The sequence below is a fragment of the Uranotaenia lowii genome, chromosome 3, assembly GCF_029784155.1.
Source record: "Uranotaenia lowii strain MFRU-FL chromosome 3, ASM2978415v1, whole genome shotgun sequence".
NCBI classification, from domain to species: Eukaryota; Metazoa; Arthropoda; class Insecta; order Diptera; family Culicidae; genus Uranotaenia; species Uranotaenia lowii.
Window position 1 is genome coordinate 201,978,123 of NC_073693.1, and position 26,082 is coordinate 202,004,204.

Consider the following 26,082-nt stretch of genomic DNA (forward strand, 5'->3'; position numbering starts at 1 on the left):
AATACCATTTATTCATATTAATAAATTTTCTGTTGGTCGTTCTGATCACCTTATCCCTTTCTTTTTTTTTTTTTGTAAATTATTTATTTGAAACGGCTCATACCTTTAGGCTTATCCCTTTCTTCCCGGCAGGTTGGAGTGAATGGAGCGAGTACACGGCGTGCAGCGCGTCCTGCGGAAAAGGGGTCCAGCAGCGTTTCCGGCATTGTTTGAAGAGACCCGAATCAGTCGTGCGTGAGAGGGCGTCCCAACCTCCACCTTCGCCGATGCTCGGAAAGAAAATCAACGACAGACGGAGGATGTCATCATCATCATCGACGACGACGACGCAAGCGACACCGGTTCGACACAAGCCGTATGTAAATATTGAGTTGGCCCGGAAGGATAGGATGATGAATAATGAAAATGTAAATCCTCCACCATCGCCGTTTACATGGGAGACGACCCTCTCGGTCGAAGAGGAAGGTAAAGAAGAAGGTGTGGAAGTGACAGGTGCAACGAAGCGGTCCTCCATCCAATACCCACGCCAGCTGGAGGACAACCGTCAAAACCACTGGAAATGGGTCGACAATGAAGACGACAGCGACGACGAAAACCCTCCGCGCCCGGCAGAGACCGTTTTGGATCCACCAGGGCAACTGGAGGACGATGGCGAAGACACTCCAGCATCAGCGACAGATCTTCACTCAGAAATTGAGAGGCGTTTTAATGAAAGCACTAATGCAAATAGTGGCGGTGAAAGGAGCACCGATGCTGCGTTCATGGATGCCAGGTAAAAATTATGTCTGGAAATGTTATGATGAAATCAACGCTAATTTGTCTTTTGAATAGAATTAGAGCATGACGGTTGATCAAATTGAAAACGTTCAAGATCAAAACAAATATGACACCCGAGGGTAAAAGTTTGACTATAGCTGTGAATAGGTAAATTAAAGTTCATTTTGTGTGGTTTAGCTCCCACTGAGATTTTTATACAAATCTGTAAACTGATTTACATTTTTATCATTCACCTGATCGAAAATAATTTTAATCTATCTTACGGAATCCGGTGTTGTACGTAGAAAGTTGAATTTCTCCTCACTAGCTACCAAGTACACTAAAGCAACAATGAAATCTGGTGCAGCAGCGAACCTTTTGCCATTTTAGAACACTGCCATTACTACCTCAGTTAACATTATTCATGAATTTTTACACACAAAAAAAATCAACTTATCAACTATTAATTAACAAATTTCGAGCATTAGTGACGAGCTGTCGTTTTTCAAAAATGAAAAAAAATGTCTAGTAGTTGGCCTGTTTTCATGAAAATCGATTCACGCAATCAAAAATGATGGTGGTTGAAAAATAAGATAGATTACTGGGCAAGAGGTGATTACTTTTTTTTGACAAATGTTTGTATGAAAAACGATAAAATCAAAGTAAGGCTAGTGAAATTTTCGCAATGACTATTTCAAGAATCACACTTCGACGAATTTAATTTTATCGAATACTCCATACACTGCCGAAAATGCTAGAATTACATGCCAATTAGTAGTGCCAATGAGTAAAAACGAATACGATATATTCAAGAAATAACTAATTCAAAAATGGGTTAAAAGATGATCGAATAATTTAAAGCACAGTTTAATTTTTTTTTTAATTTTTCATGATTTAAGCTGCAAAGCTTCATATTTCGAACATCGCATCAAATCGAACCTGCTGCTTTCTGGTCGGCCGTTCGTTGTTTGTTTTTAAACGATTCTGTTACAGGGTGTATTTATTTATTTTTTCAAGTTTGTATGGATATTTGATATCATTTGCTCTAGCGAAACTAGAAGTAATTACTCATTGCATTCGAACACCTAAAGATGGTTTAAGCTACGAAAGAAAAGTTATAAACTTTATAACTTTTCTGCCATAGCTTGTAGCATCTTACGGTGTTCAAATGGTGTCGAATTTCCATACAAACCGTAAACTGGAGGAAATTTGATCACTTTTTTCATTCATTTTTGAACATTTTGAAAACACTTACAGAGGACAGGAGCATGATCTTATATTTATTCACATGGTGTTCCCTCTCACGACATAACCTGATGAACAATATACCTCCAGTTCACTCGCTCCATGGCAACCGTTCTCCAATTTCTGGGGCATCCCACATAGGCCAGATCACGATCCACTTGGTCTAACTACCTCGCTCGTTGCGTTCCTGCTCGTCTCGTTTCTATCCAATTCGACAGGACACTGTCCAACAAAACAGCATCTCAAAAGGATAAACATTATTCAAAACGACGACTGTCGGTTCTGCGGGTTCGAAAAAGAAACTGCAGAGCATCTTCTATGCAACTGCTGCGCCCTCCTAAATAGGAGAGAGCGAGTACTTGGGGCAAAGTTAATAAGCGCACAAGACATATGGTTGCATATCAGCCCTAAGAAGGTTATATCATACATCTTTGATATCATACCCGATTGGGATAAAATGTTTAGTCAGCAATCAACTGTCACTTCAACCCATAGTGCAGGTGAGCCTGATAGCATACAGTAACGCGGGGTAATTACCACAATAGATCAACTACTGGTCGCAGTGGGCTCTCCCCTACAAGGAAAAAAAAAAATCCAATTCGTAGCGAACACCTGTTTTGCAGGACAGTCGTCCGACATTCTCGCAACATGTCCCGCCCAGCGTATCCGGCCAGCTTTCACCACCTTCTGGATACTAGGTCGCCGTAGAGTCGCGCGAGCTCGTGGTTCATCCTTCGCCTCAACACTCCGTTCTCCTGTACGCCGCCAAAAATGGTTCATAACACTTGTCGCTCGAATACTACGAGTGTACGCAGGTCCTCCTCGAGCAATATCCATGTCTCGTGCCCGTAGAGAACAACCGGTCTAATGAGCGTCATATACAGGTTACACTTCGTGCGAGGGCTAAGTCTTCGTCTTGGACGTATTAATCATCAACCCAATCCTTCCTGCATCGCCGCAGATGATATGCCGACTATATCAATGTCATCGGCAAAGCAGATAAGTTGACTGGATCTGTTGAAAATCGTGCCCCGCATTTTGCCCACAGCTCGTTGAATAACACCCTCTAGCGCCACGTTGAACATCTTGCAGGATAGACCATCACCTTGTCGAAGCCCCCTGCGTGATTCGAATGAACTCGACAATTCACCGAAATCCGCACACTGCACTGCGTTCGAGCCATCGTCGCCTTGATCAGTCTGGTCAGCTTCCCGGAAAAGCCGTTCTTGTCCATGAATTTCTATAACTCGTTACGGTCGATCGTGTCGTATGCGGATTTGAAGTCGATGAATAGATGGTTTTCCGTGAGATGCATACTATCGATCGGCAAGTTCATACCAAGCGACATAGTGGAACTAAGGATCAAAAACTGCGTTTGAAGGTGTTGAGAACGATCAAAGTAAACCCAGGGCAGTCAGACTATGACATCGACATTGCCAAGAAATTCAATGCCGACCGGTGCATCGTCAAAAGGATACGTCTGCGCCAAGGAATACGACCTGAAAGCTTGCTTCAGATAGAATTGGAACATAAACAATTGCCTGTATTTCAGTTATTTATTATTGAATTCAAGATTAATTTTTATACAATTATAGCGTTTTCTTCATACTTATAAGAAAAAGTACGGATAAAAGAATTCGTTACGGTTTCGAAGGAATCATTAGGCGGCACACAACTTATTTTTTTCATCGTTTTAGCTATCTCATTTCACCAGGTCTTCATCTGATTGATGTTTTTGATAACCTTTCCCTTTGCCTTGCGTCTCCTCTTCATAATTGCCCAGTATTTGTCAATCGGGCGGAACTGGAGGCAGTTGGGTGGGTTAAGGTTTTTCAGAACAAACTGGACCACTTTCTTTGCATTCCGTTCTTGAACGACTATGCTGTAATGAATGCTTGCCAAATCTGGCCAAAACATTATGGGATGGTCGTGGGATCGAATGAATGACAAAATTCGTTTGGAGACACTTTTTTTGTATAGTGTTGTGGCCATGAAAAGCCATTGGACTGTACTCAGGAGGGCACTTGGCAAAACTACCACTGCTTGCCCTTCCTCCTTCTGGGATTGGGCTATGACAAAACCTGGTGGGTTGCCAAACAGTGGAGGCCGATCCAAAGACCGTCTGCCTGGAGGCCAAGGCCGGATCGATGTGAGCGCTTCGTGGGATCAGACCTTTGTTTTTATTAGTTGATCACCCAGGTGGTAAATCCTTTTTACGGATTGCATTCCAAGACACGGCGAGCGACCGAGTCCCCCCAGTATGCTACTCTGGGTCCATGGGTGCAATTGGACGACTCATGATACTAAGTACCCCTACGCCATAAAGTCCACCTGGGGCCTCTGGCCATAATTCCCATCCAGACCTGCATCGAAGGCTATACCCGAGATGGGAGACCACGTCCGCGCTTAAGCGCTCATCGGCAAACTCTAGTTCGAGTCAAACTCCAGCATATATACCCTGCCTCTTGTTACGATTCAAGACTAAGGACCTCTCCTCTAACGACTTGAGATCCGGCCTTTACTCGCAACTCGAGACTAGCTTGGTTTCCACGAAAAACGTGCGCTCCGCCTCTGTTCGAGACCACTGCAAGAGACCAATGACCTCTCCTCTAAAGACTTGAGATCTTGGCTCCGCCTGGCTTGGCTCGAGGCCCTCTCCTCTTTGCCCGTCCGTGTGCCGGTCGAGAGCGGCTTATCCTGGACACGCGCCTGTCGCAGCACACGTCCGGGGCTTTACGAAAAACTACTCGGATGATTCCCGGCGAAGAATTCATCCTACACCGACTCAGATGACTCACTCGCCGACGACGTGAAGTCACCCTACCCGAGAGTATTTCGCGGCGTAAATACTCTTCCCCCTACGAGTTCGACTACGAAGAAGGTCTAGTCTTATCCCCGCAGCCTCCCTCGTAGGGAGCGCGTTCTACTCAGATACTCCGCGGCGATGGAGGTATCCTACACAACGATCGCGACGTACCTAAACAGCTCGGCATACGCAGAAGGTAAAGTCTTATCTGGGATCAGACCTCAAGAGACAACCACGCATGGTTGTCCCATCAGTGGGTGCAGGTCCTCATGACGCTGCCTGGCGGCCAAGGCTCGGAGGGATCTCGATCGCTTGGTTGACCAAGATCCAAAACTCTTTCTGGATGGGAGGGCTCTGAAAAGAGCCGATTGTGGCAGCTGGACCCGGGAGCAAGGCTTCGAGCAAAGCATCAGAAGAAACGAGGCACTTAAATTCGGCTTACTATTTAATTTATTTCTCTGCTTAACTATTTACACTACTTATATACACTTTTCTTCTTCCGTCCCATCTCGACGGCTTGGCGGTTTGATAACGGCTGACTCCAGGCGCATTGAAGAATGCGCCCTTAAATAGGCTGACGAGCAAGCACACAAACACGTGCTTGTACCCAGTAAACATGAATCGGCAGAGAGGTAACTCAAATCGCCAGAGGGATCGTAACGATCTCTCTGGTGATTTTGTATCATCACTTCGGCAGAGAGGAACACACCATACGCGTGCCTTGAGTGAGTGCCACGAAATAATCTAAGACACGCCCTCCAGAGAAACACACGAAAACAACCCGAATCGTGTTTGTATGATTCCCTTCGAGACGCGTGTTTGCCTGCCTGAGAAGTCGACTGCACCGTACGAGCGTACGATTCAAACTGATTTCGCATGTACGCATTAGCATTCGTTTCCTCTAGGTATCTCGGCAGGACAAACCGAATGAGAATATTTGCGTTCTTGGAGTGCCGCCTGACTCGTTGTGATAAAGGCATTCTTGAGTCCACACCATAGATGCCACACCTACCGATTTTTCGGTATTCATACCGATTTTTGAGCAAATTTTTATCCAAGAATCGGTATATACCGAATACCGATTTTTGGCAAAACATACCGATTTCATACCGATTTTTGAGATTTTGATACAAAATGTAAAATATATTTCAGTGTAAGCGAGACTACCGAAAATATTGGGTCTTTCAATTGAAGACGATCTAATTATATTATTTGGCGTTAGCTCAGTAAGAAATATTTGAAGCTTTATTATTTATATTCAAACTCTCAAATTTTAAAGGAAAAAAGTATTTTGTTTTTGATAGTCGAAAGTTTGAAGATAAGTCTACGACACGAATAAAGTTTTAACTATCCGTTGGAATTTGGAGGTAATTTTTCCATTGAGAATGTTGGAAAACTGTCGTTTTCTATAAAATATTCTATGATATTTATAATTGCGCCAAGATAACCAGCGGAAATTACTCTAATGAGGTTGAGTATGTAATTTCAGAATTTTGAAAACATATGCAAAAATGTAAAGAACACTCTATAAGGATTACACTTACAAGGAATCATGTGTTAATCGATAACATGAAGAAATTTAATGATTGAGAATATTACAAAGAAGCTTCATGATTTTTTCAAATAGAAAATTCCACAAAAACTTTCCAATTTGCGATTTTTTCAAAATTAGGGCCACAGAGCCAAAAGAGTATAAGAGCAAATGATCCATGAGTTAATAATACGGAACGATTTTTCATGTTTCAAACTATATTTCGTGATTTCTTCAGATTTTTAGAAATTTATTTTCATACCTTTATGTTCGGAAGAAAAATACAAATTATTTAAATATGTATGGAAAATTGCCAAACACAACAGCTTTAAAGCGTTTTTTCTCGAAATTTGCTTTTATGCACTCTACACGTTTTTGGCATCAATGCAGTAATTATGAAAATCCAAAGTTTTAAAAATTTTCTAAAAATTATAATAGAGAAGAAAAAACAGTATAAACCTTCTAAGAACTCTTAAAATCAAATAAAAATATATAAAACAAACAAAAAAACGAGCACACAAAATACTATAATATGATTTAATTCATCGACTTTTTTCGGCGGATTTTTGTTTGTAAGATTTTAAATATTGTAAATTTAGATAAAAATTCATTGTTTAAAATATAATTTGAGTGTCCACTGAAGAGGAGCGAAAGCCACAGTAGCTCGAAACGTCTGGACAACTGGTAAAAACGTTTTTGATTCTAAAATCCGCCAAAAAACGTCGATGAAATAAATCACATTAAAGCGCGGCGATACACAAAATTCCAAAATACTATAAGGAATTTAGGGGCCGTTCCACGTGGACAGAAAATTGAAATTTTTGACCCCCTCCTCCCCCTCCGTGGACAAGCGTGGACATTTGGCAAACCTCTACCCCCCTCCCGGATGTCCACGTGGACTGATTTGAAAATAGTTTTTTTTTCTAAATCTAATTTGACAGTTAGAAAACATCAATTATTGCCTTTTTTGCTATTGAAATGGCTGATTTTGAAAAAAAAACCGAATAAGTATTTCCTGGAATAAAATAATTTTAAAAAAATTTAATTTCTAAATTATCAGATTAATCACTTGCTTTCAAGTGGCTACTAGTTGTTTAAACTTAAACTTAAAAGCTTTGCAATTTTAAGATTTTGATTGAAACATCTTAATATTTATTTACCTTTAGAGAGTATTTGGAAAGTAAGTATGTCCACGTGGACATTACCCAAACTCCTACTCCCCTCAACGTGGACAAGAGTGGACACTTCCATACCCCCCTCTCCCCCCTAAGTTGTCCACGTGGTATCTGAACGGCCCCTTATTAGAAAAAGTATTAAATAACAGACTTCAGAATCACTATCGAAAACTTTTCAATCGCCATAAAATACCGATTTTCATACCGATTTTTCGGATTTCAATACCGAAAAAAGATTTTTTTGGGTTCAAAAATACCGATTTAAATGTGGCATCACTGGTCCACACCACTGTTCTTCGACTGTACGAAATTCGACTTTCTCCTCTCGCCGCTGGACACGCACGAATGTCTGCGCTTATCCCGAAGGCCCCTCTCCATTTTCGACTGGTACAGATGTGGTCAAATTGATTTTCTGTTCGGCCATCTCGGGATACCCAAGTGACCTTATGTGCTGGTCGATGGGGGAGGAGCTATCCACCGATCACTATGTTGTTGTTGCCACAAAATTCTTATAAAAGTTTTCCGTTTTCGCTTATCTAGCCTAGGCTATGACGTCCCATGCTGCGCTCCAGGTCCTGATTGTTGGAGCCAATTTTTGCGTTGAAGTCACCCTCGGAATTTTGTTAAGTATGCAAAGATCACTCCCCCATCCCTGTATGTGTTTTGTCGCCCACTTCTATTTTTTGCTTCTTTTTGTCGTGCAACGAATGCATATTGATGCGAAGCCTCCATTCTCAAAAGTGAACTCCACGAGTGAAAATCGTTCTTTCTTTTTTTATTAATAATAAAGTTTATACGTTTTCTATTATTAAACTCGGCCTTTCAATTCCACTGCATGACCTCAGCCCAAGAGGTTATGGGCCCAGCAGCGCGGAAGTGATCGAGTTTTGTTGAACCTTTTGTTCGCGTGTGAAATTTTCCTGTGTCGTTGTTGGCGTCGGCGGAAGAAGTTCGTTCTTGTGAAAAGCAAGATGGCGGAACAGAAAATTCTAGTTGACCGGCTGAACGATGGAAATTACGCCATATGGAAATTTAAAATGCGGCTGATGCTGTCGCGAGAAGGATTGTGGAGTGTAGTTACCGGTCCGTTGCCGGAGAAAGTGACCGAAAATTGGACGAGTCAGGATGAAAAAGCGCAGGCAATCATCGGGTTGGCGCTTGAAGACAACCAACTTATACACATCATCCAGCAGCAGACCGCAAAAGGGATGTGGGATGCACTAAAAGATTTTCACGAGCGTGCATCTCTGTCGAGTATTATTCATGTGGTGCGGCAGCTGATTACGATCAGAATGCCGGAATCTGGGAACATGGCGGAGCATTTGAAAGAAATGACGTCATTGCGATTGCGCCTCACTGCGCTGGGAGAGGAAGTGAAAGATACATGGTTTGTTGCGCTGATGTTATCCAGTCTTCCGCGGTCGTACGATGGTCTTATTGTTGCATTGGAAAGTCGGCCAGACGCGGATCTTACCGTCGACTTCGTAAAGGGTAAGCTGCTTGATGAGGGACGACGTCGTGTGTCCTGTGCAGTTGATCCGGATGAGCAAGCATTGGCGACCAGAGCAGGAAGTTTGAGGTTATCCCAAAGAGTGAAGAAGAAAATAGTGTGTCATTTCTGTGGGAATACTGGACATATTCGACGGGACTGTCCAGATTTCCTAGAAAATAGGTCGCAGAAGTCTTCGGGTGACCAGAGAGCAAATTTAGTGAACCATTCCGAAACAGAACTTGAAATGTGTCTCGCGGCTGGGAGAGTGCATGGTGCCAATGTGTGGTATTTAGATTCAGGCGCCACCTCTCACATGACAAATGACGTTTCCATCTTAAGTGAAGTGGACAAATCAATGGAGGTAGCCATTATTTTAGCTGATGGTAAACCAATAAAATCAGCTGGGGCTGGTTCCGGTAAGTTGGTTTCTGTGAATGGAGATGGATTGAAGATCAAAGTGGTTCTGGATAAAGTGTTCCATGTTCCAACCTTGGCGGGAAATTTGCTCTCCGTAAGCTGTATCACTGATTTGGGATACACAGTGTTGTTTGGAAAAACGGGTTGTAAAGTGTTGAAAGGTGATAAAGTGATGCTTGTTGGGGAACGCAGTGGTGGCCTCTACCGTCTTAAGGGGGGGGTAGGGTCTAACGGGTAAAAAAAAACACCATTTTTACGATTTTTTTCTAGAGCTATCGTTCAAACAAATGTATTCAAATTTTTTGCATTATATAAAGCATTGTTAAAAGAACATTTTGTAATTTTTTCGTAGAAAAATATTGAAAAATGAGCCGGTGACGGAGCTCTTTCGAGGATGCCTTTTAAAAAACAGGATTTGCGGTGGACACTGTATCTCAGCACAGAATCATCTGAAGTCAAAAAATCAGAGCAAAATATTTTTAATAGATGTTTTTCTGGACCCCAACGTTTTTATTTAACTTGAAAAATTTTTTATAAAATTTTTGTGGCTGTTTGAAGTAAAAACTACGATTTTTAACGAAAAAATCCGCCATTTTTTATCTGTAAAATCTCCCCAAAGTAAAAAAACAAAAAAAGAAAAACGTTGGGGTCTGGTATTTTAAATGTAGAAAATATGTTCCAAATTTGAAAAGAATCGGATAAGTAGTTTTCAAATGACGATGTCCACGGACTTTAAAAATGTGCTTTCGAGAAAAACGCGTTTGAAGTTTCTGCTCTTGCTTTCTTGCAGTGTTAGATAGGAGGAGATAAAGGCCTATAATTTCTACAGTTTTGCTTCAATTGACTTGAAAATTTGACACAACATTCTTGAAATGTTTTACAATAAGAAAATAAAAAAATAAAAAAATCGATTTTTTGAAAGTGTTAGACCCTACCCCCCCCTTAAACAATTTGAAGAACGCGTGTGCGCGGTGAACTTGCAACACAGTGATATGTGCCAACATCTGTGGCACAGGAGGTTTGGGCACCGCGATTCCCAAGCAATTGCGAAGATTATCCGAGAGGGCTTAGGCCACGGAATAAAAATGAACAACTGTGAAGTGAACTCAATATGTGGATCCTGCTGTGAGGGTAAAATGAGCCGAGATTCGTTTCCGAAAGTGTCGGAAAATCGTGCTGGTGCAGTGGGGGAATTAGTGCATACCGATTTAGTTGGTCCAATGGAGGCAGCTACACCGAGCGGCAATCGATTCTTCATGACAATGGTGGACGACCATAGTCGTTTCACCTTAGTTTACCTGCTCCAGAGGAAGTCGGATGCTGCTGAAAAGATTCAGGAGTACTGCAGTCTGGTGAAGACCCAATTTGGTCATTTTCCGAAAGCGATCCGTTCGGACGGTGGTGGCGAATATTCTGGTGAGTCTCTCCTTAATTTTTATGCTTCAAATGGTATTGTTTCGCAAAAGTCGGCACCATATTCTCCGCAGCAGAATGGTGTAGCCGAACGAAAGAATCGCTATCTAACAGAAATGATGAGATGCATGCTTTCAGAGGCTGGCATGAAGAAGAAGTACTGGGGCGAGGCAGTGTGTACTGCTGCTTATCTGCAGAATCGTCTTCCATCTTCGGTGATTGATAAAACTCCTCATGAGCTGTGGTACAGTAGAAAACCATCATACGGCCACTTGCGAGTTTTCGGATCTGAAGCATACGTACATATTCCGAGAGAACGTCGTCTAAAACTTGATATGAAAGCTGAGAAGTTAGTATTTGTTGGATATTCCGAGGGCAGGAAGGCGTATCGATTCTTGAATCCAGAAACCGATCGAATCCGCATCAGCAGGGATGCCAAATTCATAGAAACCTGTAGTCCTACTGAAACCAAAAGAATAGAGCCGGTGGTGCTTGGTAAAACCATGGAAGTACCATTAATAACATCCTCTGAAGACGCACCTGACTTCTATCTTGATCAAACTGGCACTGAACATGACGGAGATGGAAGCGGTTCGTCGGACTTTCAAAGTGCTGACGATGACGAATCTTTTCATGGTTTCACGACAGATGAGTTTGCGCGAAGATCCAAACGTCGGAACAAGGGAGTTCCTCCGAAACGCCTTGTAGAAGAACTTTTCATTGCTGGCTCTAAGCTTGAGGAGGAGATAGAACCACGAACGCTTCGGGAAGCGCTAGCCTGTGAACACCAAAACGAATGGATAACAGCCATGAAAGACGAGTTGAAATCCCATTATGATAACGAGACTTGGCAATTGGAAGACTTGCCGGCTGGACGAAAGGCAGTTAGATGTCGTTGGGTCTACAAATTGAAGAGGAATGCCGCTGGAGAGATCACTAAGTACAAGGCTCGTTTGGTCGCTCAGGGATATTCCCAGCAGTATGGTGAGGACTACGATGAAACTTTTGCGCCGGTTACGAGATACACTACGCTTCGTGTCCTGCTGGCAGTAGCGAGCAGCAATAAAATGACTTTAAAACATTTTGATGTAAAAACTGCCTATTTGTACGGTGAACTAGATCAGGAGCTGTTTATGGAACAACCACCTGGTCATGTGATCAAAGGAAAAGAGCACATGGTGTGTATGCTTAAGAAAAGCATTTACGGACTAAAGCAATCCGCAAGATGCTGGAATCGGAAACTCCATAATGTCATTCTGGAAATAGGTTTCAAGCAGGGCAATTCGGATCCTTGTCTATACACTAAATCGGTAAACGGCAAAACAGTTTATATCTTGGTATATGTAGATGATATTATGGTCGGTTTCACCGATGAAGCTGAAGTGCAGTCTGTGTATGCCTCTCTTCGGAATCATTTTGAAATCACCGATATGGGAGACCTCAACTATTTCCTCGGGCTTGAAATTAAGTGTCAAGAAGGTGTGTACAGTCTGAGTTTGGAAAATTACATCGATCGTGTAGCGGAGAAGTTTGGTCTTGGTTCGGCGAAAGGTGCTAAAACACCCATGGATATTGGCTACACTAAAACGGAAGATACAAGCCCCAATCTGTCAGACATAACGCACTACAGGAGTCTAGTCGGTGCTCTTCTGTACATAGCGGTTTGTGCCAGGCCTGATGTAGCAGCGAGTGTAGCAATACTGGGTCGAAAAATGAGTTCTCCTACCGAAGCAGATTTGACAGCTGCAAAGCGAGTTCTACGTTACCTAAAGGCGACTAAGGATTGGCAGCTTAAATACGGAGAAGTGGATGCTGGTTTGGTTGGCTATAGCGACGCTGACTGGGCTGGCGATATCACCACTAGAAAATCAACAACAGGATTTGTTTTCTACCTGAGCGGTGGAGCAGTGTCGTGGGTTAGTCGAAGGCAATCTTGCGTGACGCTGTCATCAATGGAAAGTGAATACGTGGCATTAAGCGAAGCTTGCCAAGAGTTGATTTGGCTTCGTACTTTGTTGGAGGATGTTGGACAGCCGGTCCAAGGTGCAGTGAATGTATTCGAAGATAACCAGAGCTGCATTAGTTTTGTGGGTTCCGAGAGGTGCAGCCGTCGCTCTAAACACATCGAAACGCGACAATTTTTCGTGAAGCAGCTGTGCGAAGACAACGTATTGGAACTTGTATACTGCCCTACAGAAGAAATGGTTGCGGATATTCTTACTAAACCCCTTGGAACAGTAAAACAAATTAAGTTTGCTAGAATGATGGGACTCTCGACGAAGTGATCATTGAGGAGGAGTGTTAAGTATGCAAAGATCACTCCCCCATCCCTGTATGTGTTTTGTCGCCCACTTCTATTTTTTGCTTCTTTTTGTCGTGCAACGAATGCATATTGATGCGAAGCCTCCATTCTCAAAAGTGAACTCCACGAGTGAAAATCGTTCTTTCTTTTTTTATTAATAATAAAGTTTATACGTTTTCTATTATTAAACTCGGCCTTTCAATTCCACTGCATGACCTCAGCCCAAGAAATTTTCTCAACCACGCTGTTCAGTTAACTGTAAAACTGCTCTTTCTCCTGCAAATCGGCAACGTCAGTTGGCGCACAACACTGGACCATTGTAAGGATTTAACCCGTGTTCTAAATCTAGCTACAATTATTCTTTCGTTTAACGGTTCCTAATGAGGGCCGCGTAGGCCTGCGGGCTTAACAGGAAACCAACTCCACGTTCCCGAGTAGTGTGTTCTCCTCGTATGCCAGAGTAATGCACTTGCCCAGACTGTGTCTTGGGTTCTCCAGTGTTAAGCCAACAAACTTCGCTCAGTCCCAGAATTTCAAGCTTGAGGCGACTAGCTTCTCTAGCAAGTTAAGCCAGCTTGCCTTGTTGGGCAAGGGTTAAAACGTTCCAAGTTCCTATTCGTTCTCCGCTTAGGTTACTCGCATCCCAGCCGGCACCGTGGGGACGTTGAGTTAGTAATTGTGAATAAGATGTGATATGACCACTATGGGGCCTCGTGTTGCACATTATCCACCATCTGCTTAACGTACAAAACAGTTTTCAGATTTTAATTGTTCAGACTTTGTAATTGATGATTATTTGGAAAAAAAATATGTTTATAAAAGTTACCCCGGTGTTCAAAGTTACCCCAGTTCACGGAACTTGAGGCTCGTTGAACGACCCCTTAGAGTTGACCAAAAAAGCTGAAATTTGAAACAAGACACGATTTACGTTGCCAAGGTTTTAATTCTGAAACATAACCCCATATTACAAACAAACGATTCTATCTTAACATATGTAAGATTCAAAACTTAGTGAATGCAGATCTATTTAATGTATCCTGGCATCCTTTCCCGGTTGAAACGTTTTTCATATTTCCAGCATCCGTCACCCATTACGGCCAGATTCGACGAACGATGCAAAAGCCCTGAGCTCCGAGAACACCACCACCACCATCAGCTTTCCAGGCAATGTTCCAGAAGGCGATGTTAATGATGATTATGATCCGAACAAAAGCCATCCCACCCGTTCGGATGTCACGATGGAAGCCGCCAAGGAAACTGTCCCAGAATCCGACTGCGAAGGATTCAACATCGAACAAAGGAACTGTAACATGTTCGAATGCACAGGTAGGTCTAGAAAAGAGTAGAAAGGTAGAAGATTAAATGCAGCCTTTGCTCTTATTCAAGGTATAACTTTACTGCGCTGCGTGTCCTCCATCCATTCAGTCCTACCAGTCCCTGTGTGCAATGGGAAAAAACTTGAGAAAGCGTTACATACTTACATATTACGATATTGTTTTCAGAATGGAACCGCATTCTCGAATGAGTTTTTCCGTCATTCTATTGAGTTCAGCTTCCAATTAGCGGAGTGAAATGTTCATTATACTGTAAGAAGATGCACTTTTTGTAGTCGTTGGATGATGGTATACAAGAATGTGGCGAAACTTTTTTGTGATAACTTCTTGGCTCACTGTCTAATTTCCTGTATACTTTTGAGCGTTGATGAGATTTTGTTACCAGGAATGGGTATTATCCCGGATGAATTATCACCAAAATAAAGTGAAACACTTCATTAACATACATGTAATTTTTTACATAATCGGCTAACACCAGTAAAGTTATAGCCGAACATGTTGTGATCTGAATTGATTCGTTAGATTCAACGTTTGGACTGTGTAGGTAATCTTTCTATTTTTTTTTGTAATTTTTATCTTTTTTGTCATTTTTGTCATTTTTGTCATTTTTGTCATTTTTGTCATTTTTGTCATTTTTGTCATTTTTGTCACATTTGTCATTTTGGTCATTTATTGTCGTTTTTGTCATTTTTGTCATTTTTGTCATTTTTGTCATTTTTGTCATTTTTGTCATTTTTGTCATTTTTGTTATTTTTGTCATTTTTGTCATTTTGACAACGCACTGTGGGGCTGACCAGACCAAATTGGTTAAATCCTTATAACTTTTTCATATGAATTCTTACATATTTGATGTCTTCAGAAAACTTGTTTATATGTTCAAAATCTAAAATTTGGCATATTTTACTCTCATCCGTCCTTGAAAATTTTAGCCAATACAGTCCCTGGGGTGTGGATTTGACACTTCTGACTAAAACTAATCTATCTTTCTTGTTTCGCAACCGATTTTTACAAAGTTTAAAGTTTTGGAAACCTCGTAATGTAGCTCATATATGTTTCTCAGACAATATTCACCTACAACACTTAAGTACTTCAGTTTTCTGTTATTCAAAGGCTATGAAAAAAATTCGGAAAAACATGCTTCGGAAAAAAGACTGTACATCAGCTATGGAATGCTCTTAGTGTCCAAGAGAGCTGGAGCTATACGTTTCAAATAAGGATATTTTTTAATTTTTTTTTTAAATCATGACCAAAAAAAATAAAAAAGTGTGCATGGTCGAAACTAAATTCAGCGTTTTTTCAATTTAGCTCACATGCCCCTTGGTTTCACCCTACGATACTACATCAAGGGGTAGGCTGTGCTCATGCACTTGTACTTTTTGCAGTGAATTTTCTTTTTTTTTTTCAATAGAGAATTTTCTTTGCGATTATAAAAAAGACATCTTGCCGTGGCAACAAACGTCTTAAATCTGCCCTTTTATTTCCAAAGCCTCCTATGACTATGATAACATTTTCCACATGCTATCTATTTTCTATCTCATTTTCACTCCTTTTTCATTCGCTATCGGTTTCAGTAAGCGCCGTTATTACTTCTTGCCATCTCTTTTCCACATTAACTGTAATCATTCCTTATGGTACATGTGAGTTACGTTCGAACTGTACCTATTATTCATAATTTTCCTGCATCTTAATTCAAACTTAGCTCAATGTTTTTAATTCCTCGATTATTTCTTTTCATTTTATATTCGTTGATTTTTCTAAATACTTTTTTAACCTACATAATTTTCCTATGAATTTTTATGTCATTGACTGGTGTTCTCTACACTTCTCACCCTTTTCCTTTTCCTCTTTCTCAATTTTTTTTCTCCTTTTCCTCTCTCGGCGACTTTAGACTGGTACGGAAGACCCCGAGACGTGTGCCGGTTAGGTAACGATTTCATAGTAACTCGCGCCCGTCACAGCATCCACTCCTGCAAGGTTTCTATCCACCAAGGCATGGCCGATTGAGAAACTACCAAGCTAGAATTCCGTCACGACTACCCCGAATATTATCTCCGCTTCCTTTTTCTGCAGCACGCCCTAAGATCTCGTTGCTTTTGAATTGTAGTGTCATTAGCTTGTCAAATTTGGTTGACTATCTCGCTCTCTCCGTGATCCTTATTAGATCGCGCATGATTTGCGAGATTTCGTCGACTATAGTACGCCACGACTGTTCGTCGCGACACATTTCACTCACAATATTTTCAGCGTTCAAATTTTGAAGTTGTTCTACCGATTCCTCCGTGTCTACGCATTCCGGGCAACAAGGCGAGCTGATAAGCTTAAACTGATGAAGGTATTGCTTAAAGCACCCATGACCCTAAAGAAACTGCGCCAGGTAGAAGTTGAGCTATCCTTACTTCCGATTTACCCAGTCTGAAAGTCGCGGGATTAGCCTATGCGTCCATCTTGCGTAGTTCGATGCGTCCCATTGCTCCTGCTACTTGAGCATTAACGCTACTCTTTGAATTTTATGCACGCCTCTAACAGCTCTTGCTTTGTAACACTCCATATCTTCCGCCAGAGTTTAGTCGATGGGAACCATGCCCGCGATGACAAAAGCTGCATCTGTTGATATGGTCCTCGCATGACTATCAGCCGATGTATGCGCCATAATTAGGATCTGTTGCGCTCTACCTCTATGGCGGAGCTCCAGGCTGCTCCTCCTTATTGTAGTTTCGACAGTGATACGCTTGCAAGGAGACGTCTCTTGATACTCTTTGGAACATGGCAGTTCGACATAATCCAGGCCAATGAATCTATGACTTTCGATGGACTTTCACAACAGTATTTGACATGCTCACCAAAACTTAAGCGATTGTCGACCATCATTCCAAGGTATTTCAGCTGCTGTTTCGAAGATGTCGTGTGCCCTCCAACAGTAATCTCCATGTGCGGCACAACTACGGTTTTATGGTCAGCTATCTAAAGCTCCATCCAGATGCCAACCCTTTCTACGGACACCGTTGCCGGGTCTTCTACCTTTTCGCCGGTGATCATGAGCACGATATCGTCAGCAAATCCGACTATCTGCACGCCTGCTTGTAGTTTCTGCGTTAACACCTCATTATACATGGCTTTCCAAAGCACAGGTCCGAGTATGAAACCCTGTGGAAAACCCGCTGTTAGGGCAGTAGATCGTAACCCAGTTTCGGTTTCTTACGTCAGGATCAGAGGTGCAAAGAGATCCCTTCATGTAGCATACTGTGCACGACTTTAAGCCGATTCTTACAGCCCGACGTCAGTCACGAAAGAATCATCTTGCAAAGTTGCAAACTGATTCTTTCTCCCTTACATACAGAACGTCGAATGTGACTTCCACTGATGATTCATCTTAATCACCCTAGTTTGGGCACCACTTTCTTTCGAAACCTTATAAGTAAGAAACGAACCGAGCACAAAAGCACCAACATATCCTTCAGAGCGTCATGCGGGTAGAGTCCACACGCGTTCCTTTCCGAACGACGACTGAAAGGATGGTTGACATTTTGGTATCACTTTCTTCCTCCGCGTGCTTGGCTCAGATTGGTGGAACAAACCAAACCACACAAGAACGAGCCGACGAACGTTTGGATTTGGTAACAAGCAAATTTGCAAACAAACATCGTCGTTGGGGGAACATACATATTGATCCGCCCAAGGAGGATTCTAGCGTTCTGCAACTTGCAAGCTTGCAACCGTACATCGCATCACGGCGCTGCAAGCAAGCAACTTGCAGACTGTAGCTATCTTCGGAAATGATTCTTTCTGTTCGACTCAAGGGATTTTATCTTCGGACTTGCAAGTTTGCAAGTGATCTTAACTTCGGAGAATCGTTTGAAATTTTCGGAAGTCATCGCGCGGTTGAATTTTACTTGCAGACACGTTCGACGTTCTGTACGTAAGGGAGAAAGAATCAGTTTGCAACTTTGCAAGATGATTCTTTCGTGGCTGACGTCGGGCTGTAAGAATCGGCACTGCATGTAGCGTAAAGGGATCTCTTTGCACCTCTGGTCAGGATTCGATTTTCGAAGAAGCTTCCTATTATCCTGCAGAGGGTATTGGGAACACGCATCCTGTGAAGCGCTTTGGCAAAACCTTCCAGTTGGCTTTGTTGAAGGCATTTTTTAACGTCGATTGTCACAATGGCGCAGTGACGAACACCTCTCCGCTTCTTTTTATATGCGCGCTTTGCGTACTCTGTCACCATTCGGATGGCGTCTTTCGTAGATCTCCCTTTCCGAAAACCGAACTATCTGTCCGACAGTCCACTTTCGCCTTCTGTGTTGATATTTTTCTCTCCAGTAGCTTACCAAGGGAGTCCAGCAGACAAATGGGTCTGTATGATGATGGATGCCCTAGGGGTTTTCCAAGTTTCGATAGTAGCACCCACTTTTGTAGCACCACTGAAAGTATCCGGAATGGTCTGTACCGCAACCTTCAGCACTGCATTTTGGATTCCGTCCGGACCAGGGGCCTTATTCATCGCAAGTTACTTAGCGATAGCCACAAGTTCCTCGTTTGTTACTGGCTTGATGTCGTGGGCACCCGTGTCGTATCTCTCTCAGTTTTTCCGGACACTTTTCGGTCGACGACCTTGGCCACCGAATCTCGCCATCAACTCTCCGATTTGGCTTGGGCCCATGGGTTATCATCTACGCACTGGTAAACGCTCTGTAACAGTTCTCTTTGCTTGTTTTAATAGCTCGCTTAAGTGCCACGCTGGCTGCTCGGTGAACGGTACCTCTCGTTTCTCTGTCGGCTTCGTTTCTCGTCCGTTGAGCTCGTCGTCTGGCTTTTAGACAGCTAGTATGAAGCTCAGCTATTTCTGAGGTCCACTAGTGAGCTGGTCGTCGCCACCACTTCGATGTATTCCTTCTGTTCATGGTCATGTCGCACACCTCTACCATAATTTTCATCAGCTGCTCAGCATTAAGGACCTACGATGCTTCCTGCATGTATATAGCTTCGGTGCACACTTCCTTATCGAAAACTTCAGTCTTCCATCTCCGCTCATGCACTGGCAATTGTCTTACTGCCACCGGATTTCGGTCGTCTACGCTGTAACGTATCGCCTGGTGATCGCTGTGCGTATAATCGTCACACACTCTCCAATTCATGTCAGTTTTTAATGATGGGCTCGCAAAGGTGATATCTATCACTGACGTTCTGTCTGGTATTCCATGCTTGCGATAGATGCTGATAGATCCAGTGTTGCACAGCTCAACCTCCAGTCTCGCGAAGGACTCAAGCAAACTGTGACCCCTAGGGTTGTGACACCTACTACCCCAGTTAACCATCCAAGCGTTGAAGTTTCCTCCTATCACTAAAGGGGCCCTTCCTGTCAGTTTCCAGACGGAATTCAGTATGGTTCTGATATAAGCGCCACATCACACTTCCTTTCACCTACCGTTTGATCCAGCAGTGACTGTGCGACCTCGCTATGGTTGAGGTTTAGCTGGATTACATCCAATTTTACTGGCTTGCCATTGCCTTTTTTGTATGCCTGGCAGTCCAAGCCACCAGTTTCGTGAGCGTTGTCATCTGCCTGCTTGCACAGCATGCACATTTCGATTGATTTTTGCAAACTCTCATCACATCTTCGGCAACATCGTGACCAGCTTCGATATGGTGATCGTTATCGGTATCCTGGGTGCGGTTCTAAAGTGCCCCACTGACCGGGTCCAATAAGTTCCGTTGGAAAAGTCCGAGTTCATTGCGTGTTTCTTCATCCATAGAAAAGTTCCGTCAGTTCCATTTGCGCAGTCCATATCCATTGCATGTGTTTTTATAAAAGAGATCATTAGAAGGGGGGATGGTTCCAATCTATTCGAGTACGTAATCCGAGTTTGTTTGCGTAGGTCATTAATGAGGGGAGAATTGCTGAATTTAGTCGCCTCTTACGACATGGATCAGTGACCCCGGGGTAGCTTTCTGATGCCGCTATCCCACAGCAAAATTAAGCAGTGAGTAAAAAGCTTATATTGTAAACATTTTGTAAGCATATACTATATTTTCGGGAATATTAGACCTTGTTCGGCCTCATACACATTATTGGCAAAGTTGCCGAAATCACAGAAAATTCTGTATTATCACAGAATTTTGAGAAAAATTTCGTCACAGAATCTGTGTCACAGACTCACAGAACACAGAATTTCTTAAATTTTCACAGAATTCACAGATTTTCTGAATCTGGGACGGATTTCCAAAATTATGTTTTTTTTGTCATTTTCGACTTTTTGTTTCTGACTAAAATTCATGAAAATATGAAAACAAGATAATGTAAATTGATTTTTTTCAATTTAAACTGTAAGAAATTTCCAATTTGTTGGTCCCTATGAGCTTCATAGAAATAACGTCACAGAAAATCAAACAGAATTTTAGGTTCAAATCACGAAATTCGAGATTCTTTTTTGTCAAAAACACAAAATTGTTTTCGGCAACCTTGATGATTAGGCCTTAAACAATCAGTCCCGACTAAAACCAAAAGTGGATTAGAATTTCCTAAATAAATTCATAAAAAGTATGGTATTTTTATGTAGAAAACATATACTGAGGTCGCGAACCCAACAACTCCGAATATTTTTGAAGTTTTTGGTCCAAATTGGCCCGAAGTCAACCTGAGGTGACTGGGACGTTAGTTGAGATTCATCTTTGGTTGAGATTTAAAGCAAGAATGATAGAAGAATTTTGTGGATAGCTTTTATGCAGAATTCCGAAGATGTTAAAGGTTTTCTTGAAAATCTTTGCCATTCGAAGGATGAAAAAGTATGGATTTAAAAAAATACATCTACTAAAACTACTATCTACTATTTGCAGCTAGTTTTTGTTTTGTTCAATGTTCAATGTGTATTGCTAGAAGTATGTAAGCCTGTTAGTTATGAACTATAGTTCAGTTTAAGGATATTGTTTTGTTGAAAAGTTAAGACCGTAATTAAGATGTTTAATTAGGAATGAGTGTGGTCCTCTAGGCTTACTTAAATTTTAGGATTTTTCCGAAGATAGTGAAAAATCATGATCTTTTATCACTAGACGTTAATGTGGTAGGTAATGCTCGGAATACTTGCAACAGAAGCTCTCAAATCAACTGAAATCCACAATTTCTCAATTTTTTTGAAATTTCATATTTTTACGAAAAACACCCATGCCAACAAATTATTATTTCTTTTTGAATATTTCTTTTAGGAGGATGTAAAAAACATATTTTAGTTTTCACTAAATAATTTGCAATATCAGCGAACACCAGCTTTCTCTACATATAAAGTTTTTATAACAAAAGAATTTTAAGAGATATTTTGAAGATTCGTGGTCTGTATAATTTCTAACTTCTTAAAAGTATAAGTTTACAGCAATTTTTGAAATTGCAAAAACAGGGTTTGGCCAAGCATTTTTAGCACCTGCCCCACTGTACTCCGTTAACACTTCTTTGATTGTAACCGAAAAATGTGGAAATTGGGAAACAAACAACCAATTAGTTAGTAAATCCATAATATTAATAGAAGAAGCTTAATTCAACACATTAATTTTTTGATTCATGGTATCTACCGTTAAATGGGATAGTTTTCGTTATTATTCTGTCAAACTCCATTCGTCCAGACATGTGATTCTTGTCCCTTTCCAGGTCATCTTATTTACTTTTCTTATTTACAAATTCCATTTTTCCATTATTATTTTTAAATCTAGATACAATAGATTTGCTCACGACACGCTTCGGTCATCGTTCCATGGTCAACAAAATGTGGGAAAACAAGCTAAACTACGCCGTGAGCCAAATGGAAACCAATTTCACTCTGATGCTGGACCTACGACATAAGGTAAACTACATTTAACGTGACATTCAAAAATAGTAGAAAAACAGACAAAAATATTAGGAAATAGAAAAACGAAATCAGAAGAAAAACGAAAACCAATAGCCAAAGGACTTAGTAAGAGAAAGATATAAAAGAAGGAAGATAGATGTATGAAAATCAGGAAAATAAAAGGAAAGGAAGAAAAAAGTATGAAGAAGAAAGCTGGTTGCTGACAGTTTACAGAACGATCTAACGCCCATTGACTTTATGACTTTGTTTCCCCTAAATGTTTACCACGGCTCATTCTACTCTGCCCATAACAATGTTCTGTTCAACTAACATCTCTCCATTCCATTCACAGAACCACAGACGACCACCACTCGGACCAGACCAGAGAGTGGAAGATCACCATACGAACCACATTTTATCGTTGCGTTCTCAATCGTCCGAAAACAACAACGGTAATGGCGATGGGAGCTCAAGTTTGTCCATAAATTTCGTAAAGGATGGCCACGGTGGGTTGAAAGTGATTCAGGAAAAGTTCGGCCTGTCGGAAATGTTGCCAGTCGGGGAAAGCTTACTGGATGGCAAGTGGCACACGGTTGGGCTGAGGTGAGTTCCGGGTGTGAGGCTTTTTTGGGAAACGTTCAGTTTGATTATTAAGACGCAACGTTGCCGATGAAAATTTGTTTGGGAAAAATATCCTAAATTTATCGACAAAAATCGTTGCGTTTATCTTCGCCTAACAAAGCTTCTCTTAGCTGATACTGGTTAGCGTCTCTCCTCGACATAATTCACTGTCTTTTTGAGTACATTCCCCTGATTTGTGTTGGGCAGTTAGTTTTTGTTTGTTTGCCAGAAGCTGGCCATAATTCAGGACCTAATGGGCCACACAACAAGTCTTTTGATAATTGTTTATTTATGATTGCAGTGGAAGAAATGGCGGCGGGTTCGTTAACGTTTTTATCGACTGCCGTTGGGCCAACTCGTTTGTCCTGCCGAGAGGAGCCATTGAGCTGCCGCAGTATCCGGTGATTGAGACAGGTCATGATGTGAGTGCCGAATTGCTTCATTTTTTTTATGTTGCGTGTTAACGTTTTAATTCGACCCATTTATTGCAGATTGAATTTAGGCAACTGACACTCGTTCCGGGCGACAAAGTGCGGTCCCAGTGTAATCCGGCAGTCATTCCAATCACCGATAACGAAAACCGACAAGTGACCAACTACTTCGAAGGAATAAATTAGCATGAATTTTAGAACAACTGGCAACGGCACGAATTCATGCAGAACAACACAGTCGGCCTTCATCAAAGCTAAGCGAAAATTCTCCATACTAATTTTGCTGATCTCAACGAATCGACGACAGATATATGTATCCTCGTTCACATTTGTATGGAAATGCAAATGCCAACATGACAACCCACACGATGACCATGGAATTGAGATATAACATGTGCCATCGAAGAGCAAAATTCGCTGCCAAATGCTTCCGAATGTTACATGCATAAGTTTAGAGCGAGAGAAGGATTTAATTTAAAATCGATCTATCGAAAAAAAAACTAGTAATCTCGAAATCGGTGAGGGGAAAATGCAAATTCCGATGTTGACAAATTTTCCGTGGAATCGAAACACAAGCAAAAAACCGTCCTTTACGACTGATCCTTTTTAGTGCTACCAAACAATGAATCACAACTAAATTTGGCTGATGCTGAAACTGACTATTCATTCGCTTTTAGATTGCCTACCGAAAAAATACTATAAATTACACAGCGGAAAACGATTTTCATTTGCCGCTTTATTTTCCAATACAGTAATCGATTTCAAAAATATCAGAAAACAATAAGCAAAATCAACAAGCGACAGCAAACAATAAATACCAAGGCAGGAATGTTAAATTATGACGAATTGATAGAATGGTTTAAGCGAAAAACAAAAAAAAAATCCAGTTGAAATTGTAAAGAGTATAGTTATGATGAAAATTTGTAGAACGATTTAGAGAGGAGACAAGAAACACACAGAGAGACAGCTGACAAATTACGAAGTTAGAACGTTGTCAGACGCGAGCGTAGATGTTTATCGAATTTATTGCTATTTTACAATGAAGAGAATCGGTTTGATTTGAGTCTGGAAGGAAGATTCTGGATATTGTACAGTTAAACGATACACAGCCAATAAAGGAAATTCTGAAATCCTTGTTCTTCCTTTAGTAAGATGACATACCATGCGTGGACCTATGAGGGGGAAATCATCGTGGTGAATGAATGCCTAAAATCGAAAAATGGAAAAATGTTAACTTCATTTTGAAAAACTTACAAGGTCAACCACATGCTGGACGACGGTTTCGTACCCCGAACTGGGCCGCGAGTTGAACTGAACGGAAGTTGGAGGGTCCTCGGGGAGATCTGTTCTTTCAACAAGGCCTCCAGCAACTCCGCTTTTTCAGGTAAACGGCTAAACACATACAAAAGCAACATACTTTCACTTCCACGATGAAACCGACTACAAACAAATGAAGACTGCAAAAAACACATTTCGAAATCACAACTATCCTTTTAGCACCGTCGCGAGATACAGGAGATTTCGATCCTAAATGTTTTCGAATTCCTGAACACTCGAATGGGAATCCCTTCGAATTTTTGGATCAAGCGATTGTCACGTGATTCGGTTTGATATCTTCCAGTGACCCAGTAAAACTCTTATTTTTTGATAGTTCCAAGTGTCATTTTGAGCTGTTTTCCTGAAATTCAGAAAATCAGGTTCCCGAGCGGAATAATTGAAATCTTAGTGTGTACACACAAGGATTGCAATTATTCCGCTCGGGACCAGGCTTGTAAGTGATCACCATCGTTTGAACTTTTTCGGAGACGTCCACAATCTTTCGTGACAATCATGGAGAGCGCAATCGTTTGATCGGAAAGCAAAAAAATGTCAAATGAAATTTTTATCTTTGTAGTGGTTAGTCGTTTGACTTTCATCCCTCTACGTAAATAATCATTTCACATTGTTCGACCAACACACAGTGAGGTGCACTAGAATGTAGATTAAATTTGCTTTTCAATGAATATACTTTTGATTGGTCCAAACAAAGTAAAAGCACTGAAAATCCGGGTACAACCTGATAGTGGACCACAAAAACAGATGAAATTTCAACTTGTGAAAAAATCGCGCAATGTAGTCAACTTTGCAAAATTCCAGTAAATCAATTTTTGTTGCATTAAAAATCTAAAGACAACAAAATATCAGAATTAGAATAAAATTTATAATGATATTTTTACAAAAGCTCTACCACCGCTCAAACAGTTTTTACTAGCAATCTAATGAAAAGTAGGTTTTTCAGACCACTTTTTTGAACTTGTTGTGACCATTTCATTGAAAAAAAATTTAAAAAATATTTCTTGGCTTCATGATGTAGACATTAACTTCAGCTTTCATATGCATAAGGTAAATATTTTTTTGGACGTGTAATATATGAACTACAGCAGTTTTCCTGAGGCATGTTTTTTCGGTTTTTTTTTCTTTCATGCTGAATAACGAGAAAACTAAAAGCTTTAGCTATATATAATGTTCTAAACATATTTTACTGACATTACAAGGTTTTTAGTGATATAAGTTTTATATGAAGTTCATAATAATTCAAACGACTTAAATAGATTTTACTTTTGGAGTGTCAAAATGACACTCTAAGTCGGAAAAGGGAGTTTTTTTGTCCAGGCTTCCAGGGTTCGTCCATAAACAAAGTAAAGATGCAATATCAAAGAACTTTTGAATTCATTTAGGGTACCCGAAGAAATTTTTGTTTTTTGA

General features: G+C 41.1%; 1 protein-coding gene across 2 annotated transcripts in view; it reads left to right on the top strand.

Moving 5' to 3' along the window:
• LOC129751169 (uncharacterized) overlaps positions 1-24,467 on the top strand; it is a 107,957-nt gene extending 83,490 nt beyond the window's left edge. For both annotated transcript variants that reach the window (XM_055746520.1, XM_055746521.1), the window contains exons 4-9: positions 133-772; positions 14,216-14,463; positions 22,170-22,300; positions 22,638-22,888; positions 23,208-23,328; positions 23,398-24,467. In XM_055746520.1, coding sequence (XP_055602495.1) covers positions 133-772; positions 14,216-14,463; positions 22,170-22,300; positions 22,638-22,888; positions 23,208-23,328; positions 23,398-23,523 — 1,517 coding nt within the window. In that variant the 3' untranslated portion in view covers positions 23,524-24,467. The remainder of the gene's footprint in view (positions 1-132; positions 773-14,215; positions 14,464-22,169; positions 22,301-22,637; positions 22,889-23,207; positions 23,329-23,397) is intronic.
• The last annotated feature ends 1,615 nt before the right edge of the window (positions 24,468-26,082 follow it).